This window comes from Eptesicus fuscus, chromosome 5 (assembly GCF_027574615.1).
Source record: "Eptesicus fuscus isolate TK198812 chromosome 5, DD_ASM_mEF_20220401, whole genome shotgun sequence".
Taxonomy (NCBI): domain Eukaryota; kingdom Metazoa; phylum Chordata; class Mammalia; order Chiroptera; family Vespertilionidae; genus Eptesicus; species Eptesicus fuscus.
This window is the reverse complement of record NC_072477.1, coordinates 11,584,782-11,598,674: the sequence shown is the minus strand read 5'-3', so window position 1 is coordinate 11,598,674 and position 13,893 is coordinate 11,584,782. Positions and strand designations below refer to the sequence as shown.

The following is a 13,893-nucleotide window of genomic DNA, read 5'->3' as shown; positions in this document are numbered from 1 at the left end:
GTTTTTTAAAAAATGTACTAGATTGGACTAATTACTCTAGACAAGTACTGAGAGAGGTCTTGAATGTTGATGATGTAGTTTATGGAAATGGTACTGAAGTGACCTGGCTTCCCCCACACACGCTGAGTGACCCTGGGTGGGTCATTTCCTCGTCTATAGGATGGGATGGCTCTGCCAACTCCGAAGATGAAGTTCAGGACGTGGCACACAATAAAGATGAGGCAAATCTAAGTCCAATATTAAGAGTACAATTGCGAGAAACCAAGATGGTGGCATAGGTAAACACCTAAACTGCTGCCTTGCACAATAATTTCAAAACTACAACTAAAAGACAAAACGGACATCATCCAGAACCACAGGAAGGCTGGCTGAGTGGAAATTCTACAACTAGAAGGAAAGAGAAAAGCACACTGAGACTCAGAGGAGCTGCAGAAGGCAGAGGTACGGAGGCGTGTGCGTGCGCGAGAGGGCTGGCAACTGAGTATGCGGCTGGCTTTCTCAACTGAGAGGGAGACAAAAGCTCCCGAATGCTCTGAACTCCAGTTCCGGGCAAGACACTGGGGACCCAGACTCATTCGGGGAGAAACTGGACTGTCTGGCAGCGGGCGGAACTCAAGGGCGGCTTTCTCTCAGAGGTGCTTGCAGTGATTACCGAGGGACACTGAGACACAGGGGCCTTTTAGAGCAGGGCTGACGGGAAGCCATTGCTGTCTGCTCCACCCCGAGACTCCGCCCCATCCAAGCTGAGCACAGAGGCTTTTGCAAGGCTTGTCTCATAAGGGTGTCTCCAGAACAGAAGTTCTCCCAGTGTAGACACAGCTGGTCATCACAGCCAATTGGCCTGGAGGTCAATTCCTCCCAGTGATACCAACAACAATCAAGGCTTAACTACAACAAGACTGTGCACACAGCCCACAAAGGGGTGCTCCAAGAGTGTCCACCTCAGGTAACTGGGGAGGCTGAGCCATTGGGCCCTATAGGACACCTAGCACACAAAGCCACTCTATCAACACAGGGAAGCAGCCAAAATGCAGAGACAAAGAAACAGGTCACAAATGAAAGAAATGGAGGAAAGCAAACAACTGGATATAGAGTTCAAAACCATGATTATAAGGTTTTTCAAGAATTTTCTAGAAAAGGCCGATAAATTTAGCAAGACCTCGAGGATATGAAAAAGGACCAACTAGAAATTAAGCATACACTGACTGAAATAAAAAATAATATACAGCGACCCAACAGCAGACTAGAGGATCGCAAGAATCAAGTCAAAGATTTGAAATACAAAGAGTACAATTGCAACACAACACATTGTCTTTTTCTGAAAGTCAAAAACACGTTTGACTGGAGTGATGAAACAGCCCTTCTGGAGCCCCGGAAGCTGCAGGCTGGGCACCGGGGGCGCAGGGCCCTGGCTCTGCCTCCCCCTGGTGGGCAGGCCCTGCTGATCGGAGCTGGTTCAGGCACCAGCTGCCCACAAGTGCACCCTTACGTGGCGCTGCAGCTTGTTTGTGTAGGTGCTTCCAGATGAAAAAAAAAAAGGGCAACATCTGGGCAGAATCTGAGCTTCTCCAGGTCCAACAGTGTCAGCAGTAGCCACGCCTCACCAGGGGGCCGGAGCCGAGAACAGCCGTGCTGAGAGAGCCACGCCTGCGCCGGCGCCAGCCCCCACACTTCCGCAGCCGTGAGCCACACTCAGAACCGGGGCTCCCTCTCATTGCACGAACCTGCCGGGGCTGGGAAGAGGCATGCTTCCTGCAGCCCATCTGTGGTTCACCTGAAACACTACGAGATGGTCTCCCACCCTCAGGAAGAGCAGCCGTCCAGGCCCTCGGGGAGCAGCCTGTGAAAAGCTGAGACTCTGTGATTCTAAAGCCCCACGACCGTGTAAGTAGCACCTGATCATAAAGTGAATGCACCACGGGCTGACGTCTGGACTTGGATCTGGTGGCACACAGCCACGAAGGGACAGGACTCAAATGCATCCCCGTGTGCTCACTGCTGAGGCACGGTGCTTCTTGCCCCTGGCTCTTCCCGTACCTGGACGCACACAGGCTCTGAGTCAGGAACCCCCAACCCACCTTTGCTCCCTGCAGGACAGCCCAGGCCCTCACTGCGGCCTGTCTGGACCAGCACAACCGCTGCCGATGCGGAGCTGGTTCAAGCACCAACTGTCTGCTCTCCCAGCCTCCAGCTCCTCTGTGCACCCCACAGACCACCCATTTGTGAGCCCATCGGCGTAAAACACCGTGCTGAGATCTTACAGGGGAAATGACTGGAACCCCGTCAAATAAAAAGGTCTGGGTTGATGGGGACAGAGAAGGGAAGATCAAGAACCGCCTCATAGAAGTGATGGCATTGGAGGGGCCTTGAGGGTCAGGAGGATGGGGCAGGCATGCCCAGCTTTCATTAGCAGCCGGTCTGCCGCCAAGTGCCCGCGGGATCACGCCTCCTCCCCTCTGGAGGTCGGGCACCACCGTGGGACTAGTAATGGTCATGGGAACGGGAGCAGAGGCCCACAGCCCGTTTCCACGCTCCCTTCCCTGCCATTCTGACCAGCAACATTGCAGAGGGAAGCAGGGGCCTCCTGCCCGTGCACGGAGGTCAGGTAACTGAGCAAGAAGTGGCTTCTCCTGAGTAAGCCACAGAGGGTTTGGAACTGTGTTTTCCCACAGCACAGCACAGCCTACCGGACTGGACAAGAGGCCTGTGGGCAAGAGGGTGCGTGCAGGTGCGTGGGACAAGGGCATTCTGGGTGACAGAGCAGCAGAGACTCCCCACCCTGGAGGCCATGCTCAGCGAGGCTGAGCATCAGGCAGCCAGAGAGGAGTGAAAGGACAGCAGAAATAAGGCTGGAAAAGCAGTGAGGGAGGAGCGCGGAGTGCTGAGCCCAGGCCGGGGATGGTCACCAGGGAGCCGCGATGAGCCTGGGAGGTGGACACGGAAGGTGTCAGCTCCTGTGACACAGCAGCTCATGAGAGGTTTAAACAGGAGAAACTGACCTGGTCAGTCACAGAGGGACAGGGAGAAGGGAGATGTTATATGAAGTTCGAGGCCGTATAATCCCATAGATTTGTAACTGACTGGCTGCTGAGGGCAAAAACGAAAAAGAAGATGAGAAAAATTACATGCAGTTTGGAATCCAAGGAACCAGGGGAGTGACTTCATCATGAGGATGAAGGAACGTGGGGAAAGGGACAGGCCGGTCAAGTGAAGAGATCAGATTGAACATTTCAATCAATGCTCAGCAAGGTGGAATAGCTGGTGAGATTTACTGAGTGCTCATCACAGCCTGGCGCTGCCCCAAGGGCTGTGCACGCCGCACGCAGCCCCCTGAACCGCACGACCACCTAGCAGACCTGGAAGCGTGGGCTGAGCACCTGAGTGAGGAAGGGGTGGGAAGTGCAGACCTGACACTCGTCCTTGGTGAAATCTGGATGGTGGCGGAGCCTGCACGAGGTGGGGAGGGAAGCAGGCATAAGAGCCGTGAGCAACACTGTCCGTGCAGGAGGAGGAGGGAGAACCCACACACTGAGATTTGCAAGGCGGAGAGCAGGCTGGACTCTGATGGTAAGGAGGGTGTGCGGGTGCCGGGGACCCAGGAGAGGGCAGCTTGAACAGAAGAGCAAAGGCAGGAGGAATGAACGGGGGACCAACCAGGGGCAGCACACAGATGTCCCTCTCAGCAGAAGGGGGTGAAAGAGGAAAAAGAGGAAAAACACCACGCTGCAGTTGGAAGAGAGAGGAGACAAAAGATAGTACGATGTGTGTAGACCCAGGGGAAGAAACGAGGCGGAAGGAAACACCAGCAATGGGAAGAGAGAGCCTTCTCCCAGGAGTAGGAGGGCTGGGGTCGGAAACCAGACCAGGGCAGGGTGCAAGGCGGAGAGGACAGTGATGATGGAAAGCACCTGAGTCCACACCCCAGCACTGCCCCCCTGCTGCCCACCTCGCGGCACAGAAATTCCCATCTTCACCACAGGCCCGGCACAAACCACACAGTCCACCCACAGTCCCTTCCGGCATCATTCCTACCGGTTCCCTGGGTGAGCCCACTGGACCACTCTCCTCCAAACACCCTTCTCCTCATTCTGCACCACAGCATTCAGTCCCCCAAAACCAGCAGCAGGATCCCAGTCAGGCACCCACCCCCTCTCTACCTGCTGAAACCCACCCACCCATCGTCTGAGGCCCGAAATCCCTTCTCAATCTCCCCAACATGAGGAGACTCATCCTTCCACTGAACGGAAGGAATTGCTTGCTCTCGCTCATCGAAACAATCATGTTCTCTTTGTATTTAAGTTATTTGTGTACTTATCCTACCCCCGACTATTAGATTCTAAGCTTCCTAAGGTGTGGAATGACTTCTCTGCATAAAGCTCCTTGGCCTCAAGTAGGTCCTTGTAAACAAAGGAGAGAGCAGATATTAAATGAACACTGAGATTCAGCTTTGGAAGCATTTAAAAAAATTTTTTTTTTTCAGAGAGGAAGGGAGACGGAGAGAGAGAGAGAAACATCAATGATGAGAGAGAATCATTGATCGGCTGCCTCCTGCATGCCCCCTAATGGTGATCAAGCCCACAACCAGGGCATGTGCCCTGACCAGGAATAGAACCGTGACTTCCTGGTTCACAGGTCAATGTTCAACGATTGAACACCACCAGCCAGGCTAGAAGCACTCTCTTAAATACAGCTCCCTATACTAATCAAGTGAAAAGTAAAAATACATTTTAAAAATAAAATGGCTAAACCTCTATAGTAGGAAGGGCTCAGGCAGGGGAAAGACAGAATGAGCCTGGGATGTCTTGTGCCAGAAAGCCGGGAAGCACTGAAAGCTAACGGCGGGAATAACAGGACACACGGGAACCAGCTGGAAGAAGAGCCAATGGGACAAATTAGGGATCGTGTGAGCATCCAAATGTCATACATATGACCCAGCAATTCCTCTTCTGGGTATTCACCAAAGAAACATGAAAACACGAATTCATAAAGATATACCTGCACCCGTATGCTCACTGCAGCACTGTTTACAATAGCCAAGGCATGGAAACAACCTCAGTGTCCACTGATGGATGAACGGATAAAGATGTGATGCCTATAAATACAGGAATACTACTCAGCCATAAAAAGGATGAAACACTGCCTTTTGTGGCAACATGAATGAATCCTGAGGGTATTATGTTAAGTGAAGTAAGACATACAGAAAAAGACAAAACTGTATGATTTCACTCATCTGTGGAATATAAAACAAAAAAGTAACAAATGAACTAAAAAAAACAAAAACAAGAGACAGACAACAGAATGGTGGTTACCAGAGGGGATGTGGGGTGGGGAGGGCAAAGTAGGTAAAATGGGTCAAATATATGGCAACATAAGGAAACTAGACTTTGGGTGGTAGGCACGCATTTGATTATACAGATGTCAAATTATAATGTTATACACCTGAAACTTACATAATATTAAACAATGTTACCTCGATAAATTTAATTATTTAAAAAACTTAATACAGTAGTCCCCCCATATCTGTGGTTTTGCTTTCCGCAGCTGCATTTACCCATGGCCAACCATGGCCTGAAAATATTAAATGAAAAATTCCAGATCTTTTGAGAAAGAGAGAGAGCACATTCACATAACTTTTATTAGAGTATATTATTACTATACTCTAACTGTAAAATGAACTATTGTTGTCCTGTTTTTTATTAGTTATTGTTAATCTCTTACAGTGCCTAATTTATAAGTTAAATTGTACCCTTGGTATGTATGTTTAAGAAAAAGCACAGTACCACCCTACCTAGCTGGTTTGGCTCAGTGGATAGAGCGTTGGCCTGCAGACTGAAGGGTCCCAGATTCAATTCCAGTCAAGAGCACATGCCCAGGCTACAGGCTCGATTTCCAATGAGGGGCGTGCAGGAGGCAGCCAATCAATGATTCTCTCTAATCATTGATGTTTTCTACCTCTCTCTCCCTCTCCCTCTCCCTTACTCTGTGAAATCAATAAAAACATATAAAAAAATAAAAAGACTAGATCAATAGTCTCTGAAATATACCAAATTAACACTATTTAAAAAAAAAAGAAAAAGCATAGTACATATAAGGTTCAGTACTATCCCCGGTTTCAGGCATCCACTGGGGGTCCGGGAACGTATGCCCGCGGATAAGGGGGAATAATGTACTGCATATTTTCTACACATGTCCAAGAAACAGAATATAATGGCGGCCTATCCTATGAATCTAGCATGGCTACAATCATCACACTAATTTTGCATGTCACTTCAGTCAAAAATTATACTGGCTTCAAGGTTTCCAAATCTCATGATGTATTCAAATTGTAATCATGCGGCCAGGCCCCCGAGAGCCAGCGCCCCTTACCTTGAGAAGAAGTGTAGGGTTCTGTGTAATGTCCATTGTAATGCAGCGGGGGTGGGGCGGGCATCACATAGGGCTGCGGCTTAGGCTGAAAAATGGGAAGTTGGAGGCGGGGTCAGAACACACTGCCTAGGTAACATGCAAAGGCGTTGTCTGCTGGCTTCTTCCTCTCCACTAAAACACTCCCAAAGGAGGCACAAACATGCATGAAAAGCGAACATAAAAATCCGTAGCTCTTATCTGCCACTCTCACTGCTTCCCCGAGTGGCGATGCCAAGCCCCGTGCACTGAGGGCAGACATCACACAGCACAAGAAAACGTGCTGCGTCCGAAAAGTTCAGGGCAAGGAGGGATAGGCAAAAATGTCCTGAATCCTCATGTAAACATACGAATGTAAGAAGCTTATAGGGAGTATATTTCATTTTAGTAGGCAATATGGTCCAGTACTTTAAATATCTACAAACTCCTGATTACTCTTGGCTCATAGTCAAAATTTTAAACATTAGATTCGACCTGGTATTTCAATGTATAATCTAATAAATGTTATATCAATACTGGGCTTACCCTATGGAGGAAAACATCACCATTTCTTTGGTCAAAAAACAATAGAATATCGACACACTTTTGTGTTCACACTAAAAATCAGCACTGCCATAAGCCTGAAGATGACATCACTAAGGGAAACGCAGCCAGCGTGGCTGTCCTTCTTTCTTACCAGAGACATCCTTGAAGAAGACCTCCTCCTAATCAGGTTCACGGTGACGGTCGGCGTTTGCCTGTAAAATAAGGCGTGTCCTTAGAAGAGCATACATACCTTCTCTCTCTCGCTCGTTCTCTCATACATACACGCCATCTTCCTAATTCTACCAGAACAAATGAATAAGACGGTAACATAATAAAGGTTCCCATGCAAAAGACAAAGTAATCCAATCTCAAATCTGAGACAAGGAAGGAGGGGCCCTGTCCCTGGCGTGGCCTCGGCCCTGTCCCGCTGCCCAGGCCCCTCTGACCACGCCAGGGGCTGAGCCTCCTCCCGCAGCATCCGCTGCCTGGACTACCAGAGGGGCCGACAGGGGGAACCTTCCCTGGTCCATCCAGGAAAAGCAGACGGGGAAGGAGGTGAGGCCAGGCCCCCCACAAACTCACCCCAGAGGCAGCAAGACAGTGCAAACGCATCGCTCCGTGGGCCTGGCTCAGCACTGACCACCCCACTAACACACCTGAGGGGTGGCCTCCGGCTGCCAGTCCCAAAGCCGGAAGCACCTGCCTTTAGTTCAAGTCTGTTAACCACATACTCCAAACATAATGAAGAGATAAGCTTGTAACTTTGGTAACTTAAGAATCTGTATTTCTTCTAAGGAATTAAGTTAGGGAAAGCCAAACAGTAAGAAAATTGTTTTAGTGGGCCTGTGGCAAACCCATTTATTTACCTTTCTTTCAAGAAACTTCTCTCTGGTTTTAAATGTACTTTTTAAAAAGCAATGAGAATGGGTGGAGGTGGGAGAGGGCATAGAAGGGATAAATGGTGATGGGAAAAATTAAATGTTTTTAAAAAGCAATGAGAATATTAAGAAGGGCCAAAGAACATTTACCAGATAATCTGAGAGTTTAAACTAGTCACGACAAGCCCCATCTCTGAATAAAATTAGAAACAAGAAACAGAAAAACCCACTTGTAATTCTATAGTCTTTAAACAGAGGCAAGCATTTTTTGTTTTTTTTGTGTGGTCAGTTTTGTCGAAAGTAAGATCTAGGAACCTAAGCACTAAGGATTCTTGGCTTTGTTGATGACTTACATAATTTTGTCAAAGCACTTAAAAAAAAAACCTTTCGCCCTCTGTTCCCGGCTCGTGAGCTTGCGTGACACGTAATTACTGATTCCAGAAATACGCTGTGACCTTTGGTTGCACTGCTCCAAGGACTAATGACTGCAAATCCACAGCACAAAGTGAACACTCAGGCCCCATGACACCGAGCCTCGGGTCTCCCAGTCCACATTCCTAGCGCTCTAACAACGAACATCACATTCAAACCCTGTCCATTAGCTTAACACCAGACGACTACAATCGCTTTAACTAGATGACTCTTTTTAAATTAAACGCTTTAATAATTTCTTTCATTATCTTTGGAATGTAATAACCTTGTTGGTGAACAGATGTCTCTTTCCCAAGGACGCTCCGTTCTGCCAGCATTTATGTTACTCAACAACACAGTGGACGCGACTTCCGTTAGACGACAAAAATACCACACATGCCGGTAGAGAAGGAGGCCTCCTTGGTGAAGCTGGTAAGAAGGCTGTGTCTAGGCTTTGTTTTTTTATTTTTTAATAGTCCTTAACGGCGTGTTCGTATATTCCTAAAACCTGTGTCCAGAATTTGAAGACACTGCACTTTGAGGCCTTGAAATTCACTCTGCCTTTGCTCATTCTCCAAGGTCAGGGGTAGGTTTAGGCAAACTGGTCTTCTGAAGTTTCTATTTAGCCCAGAGACTCACTGAAGTGGACTGAACTTTAAAAGCACTACAAATGTGAAACGGAGACTTGGGAGGAAAGGATTGCTGACAGAATCCTCCAAAGACATGTCCAGAGTTGCCCAGCCTGCAGCAAACGTCAACCGCAGCGTGTCAAACACAAAACCCCAGGATCAGAGCCTAGGACGCAGGCAGCAGCTCCCCCACGCGCTGTCTATGCTGCACCCTGGCCGGCAGCACCCAGCATGCGGGCGCCACTGCCCGCTGCACACACACAAGCGAGGACCTCTTCCTCCGGCCACACTGTTGGGCGGAGCCAGCCCGCCCTCGTTCTAATTTTCTAACCTCCCCTTTCCTCCTGCCGGCGTCCTTGTCCATGCAGTTTACTGCGGGACCAGCTACCCCGCACTCAGCACACGACAGAAAGTGGGGGAACTGCTGGCTGTGTTTTCCAGACTTTGGGGGCCGTTCACAATGCTGATGGGTGCTGCTGACATGAGACCGGGGAAGAACTCAGGAAGAAAATCACCGGAAGGCGTGCGCTGGGGAAGACAAAACAAGAAAAGGCTGCCAGCCCCGAGGAGAATAAATGGCAGGACTTGTTGAAACAGGGCTGAAGACTCACCCCATGGAGCCCACACCAAACACCGTGCGGGAGGAGGGCTGTTACCCTGACTTCACAGATGAAGAAACTGATACTTAGATTAAGTCAGTTACTGCTGGTCACGTGGAAATAAGTAGCAGAACCGGCATTTGAACAGGCAGGTCTGTCGGCTTCCTGGGCACAGGCTCCTGAAAATTGATTATACGCCTAGAACCTCCCCCCGCTCCCCTCCCACACACACCACCACACACACACACACACACGCACAACCCCACCTGCTTTGTAAGGCCCGTGGGGGGCAGGAGCACACGCCATGGTACCGTGGTGCCTGGCTCACAGGAAGCCCTCAATGTTTGCTGAACCAAAGACACAGTGAGTGAGGAGGGAAGTGATGCTCACTGCTAAGCACGGGCAGCTGAGCTGTACTTCTAAGAGTTGTCTGAATTTTGCTTTGTCAGCTTCTTTTTTATAGATTTATGGCTAATGCAGAGGAATGAGATTTTTTTAAAAATATATTTTTATTGATTTCAGAGAGGAAGGGAGAGGTAGAGAAAGAAACATCAATGATGAGAGAGACTCATTGACTGACTGCCTCCTGCACGCCCCCTACTGGGGATCGAGCCCACAACCCGGGCATGTGCCCTGACTGGGAATCGAACCATGACCTCAGGAAAAGCCTGGGGGAGAAAAGGAATCCTGAGAGGCCAATTCTAGGCCCGCTGCAGTCTCATTAAATGCTCACCACGCTTGAGTTGACCCAGTTGGACCGTGAGAACAAGTCTACCAATACTTTAGTCTAGGTTTAGAGCCTTAGAAGACATGGCCATAAAATTAAAGTTATTTTCCATTTTATTACCTACCAAAAAGCTAAGCATTGATTTACTTCATCTGGGGAACAAGTGCTCACAATGAAACATACTCGTTTTCCACAGAGCGACGCGGATATCAACCGTCATGAATAATTACATAGGACTACCTCATGCAAATGGACTTCCACGATCTACTGGATGTACAGAGATTGGAAACAAAATGTGGCACCAGCTAATACGGATGCCTGCGGGAAAGGGATTATATTGGTGGCTTATTCAAAACCATTGATTCTTCATTATTTTCCAGAAAAAGAATAAACTGAAGTAATGATGGGTCAGTAATACAGATATCTTCAATGTATGAAAAGCTTTATCCTTGTGAAAAGGCTGTGGACCAGAAGGCTGCATATCTACTCCCGGAATCTCAGACACACTTCTGCATAAAAATAATGTCACACGTGGCTGGGTAGATGGGCCAGTCCGGAGGAGCCCCAAATGCAACTATCCTGGACTAGCAGCACCCCCAAATCTAGCAGCAGGAGAACATTTCCATCCACAAATGCACCCCAAAGTCCCAGCCAGGCAGCAAGCAGAGGCTCCCACATCCACAGGGAAGCAGGGGTGCTCCTCCCCGCCAGCTGGTGCTTTCGGAAAGCCCATCACCAGACCAGCAGGAGGACTCGGCTAAAAGCACGCATGCAGGGATGCAGGGATGCAGGGAGGGGGGGGACGGGGACCTAAGTGCTAATCGTCAGGTGGTTCTGCACGTTTGCTCCTGACGGAGGTTTTCTTCACACCCAGGTCCCTGTAAAACACAAGCACTCCCGCAGCCTTTCCTCTTCCTTCCTGGCCCTTTTTTTTTTTTTTTCCAATTGACAATCAGTAGTAAAAGGAAAGCAACAAGGAGCGAAAAGGCTCTTCTCCCCACGGATCCATCACTGTGTCATCCAGGCTCCCACCAGGTGCGAAGCCTGAACACGAGGCCCCCTGCCAGGCTCCAGGGCACGAAGATGGATGGGAGGAGCCTGCCCGCAGGGAGCACCAGCGGACACGGCAGACAAATCGCATCACAACGCAGACGCGGACCCTCCAACAGTCTGCACAGGGGCTGACAGCGCAAGCTCAGCCTCGCTGCTCCCCGTTAGCAGGGGAACAACACTTCTCTAAGTCTCCATGCCGTCGCCCACAAAAGGGCAATAATAACTACCAAACAGGCGACTGTTAAGATGAAAGGAGATAAAAGCTCTCAGCATAATGCTCGATATGGAGAAAGCAGTTGCTGCATCAGAATTATTGTTATGAAAGTGATAGGACAAAACGGGACTTGGAGAGTGAAACCGAGGACTGACTAACAGAATGCATGGTGGTCTGAAGGCGGCTGCATGTAAACCAGATCTTGAAGAATGACTGGGTCTGCGAGAGAAGAGGAGGACGGAGCGAGGCCTGGGGCTGCGAGAAGCATCTGCATTGGAAGGACTGAGGGCTCCAGAACCGGGATCAAGGGTGAGTGGGGCAGGGGAACCTGGGGGAGGAACACTGGAATCTACACGTAATCCCATAGCTGAGGAAGAGTGGAGAGGAACAGGCTCAGATTTGGTCCTGGGCTGTAACTCTGAGAGCAGTGCTACGTCTTTTGCTCATCCAACCAGAACCCTGGCTGGAGCCAGGTGCGATGGGGCCGGTGAGGCCAGGAGGGATGGGGCAGGTGAGACCAGGAGGGATGGGGCAGGTGAGGCCAGGAGGGATGGGGCAGGTGAGACCAGGAGGGATGGGGCAGGTGAGGCCAGGTGCAATGAGGCCGGTGAGGCCAGAAGGGATGGGGCAGGTGAGACCAGGAGGGATGGGGCAGGTGAGACCAGGAGGGATGGGGCAGGTGAGACCAGGAGGGATGGAGCAGGTGAGGCCAGGAGGGATGGGGCAGGTGAGGCCAGGAGGGATGGGGCAGGTGAGGTCAGGAGGGAGGCGGCTGCACTAGGCCAAAGGAGGGATGGAGTGAAACTAGGTCGCAGTTTAGCTGTCACTTGGCTAGGATGCCTTTCCTAACTGGAGGCTTCTGGGTTAGGTACCCTTCTCCTAGGGCAGTGGTCGGCAAACTCATTAGTCAACAGAGCCAACGATTGAAATTTATCAACAGTACAACGATTGAAATTTCTTTTGAGAGCCAAATTTTTTAAACTTAAACTTCTTCTAACGCCACTTCTTCAAAATAGACTCGCCCAGGCCATGGTATTTTGTGGAAGAGCCACACTCAAAGGGCCAAAGAGCCGCATGTGGCTTGAGAGCCGCAGTTTGCTGACCAAGGTCCTAGGGTACCATACACACCCCAAATCAGAGCTCCTTACAATTGTTTCTATAGACTCATTCAACAAACTCATCAAGGCCTGCCGTGGGCCAGGCCCTTGTTCAGCGCTGAGAATACAGGGGTTAACAAGACAGGGAGAGTGTCGGCCATGAGCACGGCTGGGAGCTGACCTGCTGGGAGGAGACACAGACAGTAAACAAGTAAACAAACAAACATAGATATTCAAGTGGTGCTAATTGCACGGGGATAGAGAGGGACAGGTTGTAGGGGGAAGGGACACGGGTGGGAGGGGACAGCCTGGCTGAGGAGGGCCCCCTCTGATCAACGATGACATGTGAGGACATGGGAGAAGAAGGGGCAAGTAGAGCGTCCCCAGGGGTGTAACATGTTCACAGACCAGAAAGCTTCCTAGTGTGGCTGGGACAGGGGAAGCGAGGGGGAGGGTGAAGGAAACAAGGCTGGAACCAGGCAAAGGCCCGATGACACGAGCTTGTACTTTTAAGTGATGGAATGAAGGCCAGTGTAGGGTGTTCAGAAGAGTGATGGGACCTGACTCACGTTAAGGTCATTCTGGCTGGTCAGGAGAGAAGCGATAGGCAGGGCGGGCACAGAAAGGGAGTCTGGAGGCCACCGCCGTATTCCAGGTGGGAGACCGGCAGCTGGCACTTCGGTTGTTAGCAGAGGAGGTGGTAACAATGTCAGATTTCAGGTACATTTTCAAGGCAGAGTAGGCAGAGCTTGCTGATGAATTGGATGTGGATGAGAGAGAAACAGGAATCAGGTAGGTTTGGGGCCGGTGAATTTGGGGTTGCCATCTGCCAACATGGGGAAGAGGGAAAAGCAGGCCTGGGGGCAGGAAGCAGAAGAGCAAATCAAGAGTTTGGTTTTAGCCCTCACCGGTTTGGCTCAGCGGATAGAGTGTCAGCCTGCAGACTGAATGGTCCTAGGTTCGATTCCGGTCAAGGGCATGTACCTTGGTTGTGGGCACATCCCCAGTAGGTGTGCAGGAGGCAGCTGATCAATGTTTCTACCTATCTATCCCTCTCCCTTCCTCTCTGTAAAAAATCAATAAAATATATATTTTTTTAATTAGAGAGTTTGGTTTCAGACATATCAAATGTGAGATGCCTCTTAGGTAGCAAGTGGAGATGTCAGCGAGGCGGTGGGATGTGTGAATCAGGTGCTCGGGGAGAAGACGGAGCTGGATGGGAAACCAGACGCACTTTCAGCCTAAAGATGCTGTTTGTAAGCCCGAGGCAAGGTGAAGCCCCTAGGAAACGAGCGGACGGAGATGAGGTCTGAGGATCAAACCTCAAAGGTGAGTGAGAAGAAACAGCCTAGAAAGAG

The 13,893-nt window shown here is 50.0% G+C and overlaps 1 protein-coding gene across 1 annotated transcript in view; it reads right to left on the bottom strand.

The window, feature by feature from the left end:
- The window catches only part of PTPN21 (protein tyrosine phosphatase non-receptor type 21), a 67,772-nt gene that overhangs the window by 16,026 nt on the left and 37,853 nt on the right, over positions 1-13,893 (bottom strand). Inside the window, exons 11-12 of the mRNA XM_054715845.1 lie at positions 7,079-7,139; positions 6,367-6,451 (exon numbers count right to left, since the gene is read on the bottom strand). Of these exons, the coding sequence (XP_054571820.1) occupies positions 6,367-6,451; positions 7,079-7,139 (146 nt within the window). The remainder of the gene's footprint in view (positions 1-6,366; positions 6,452-7,078; positions 7,140-13,893) is intronic.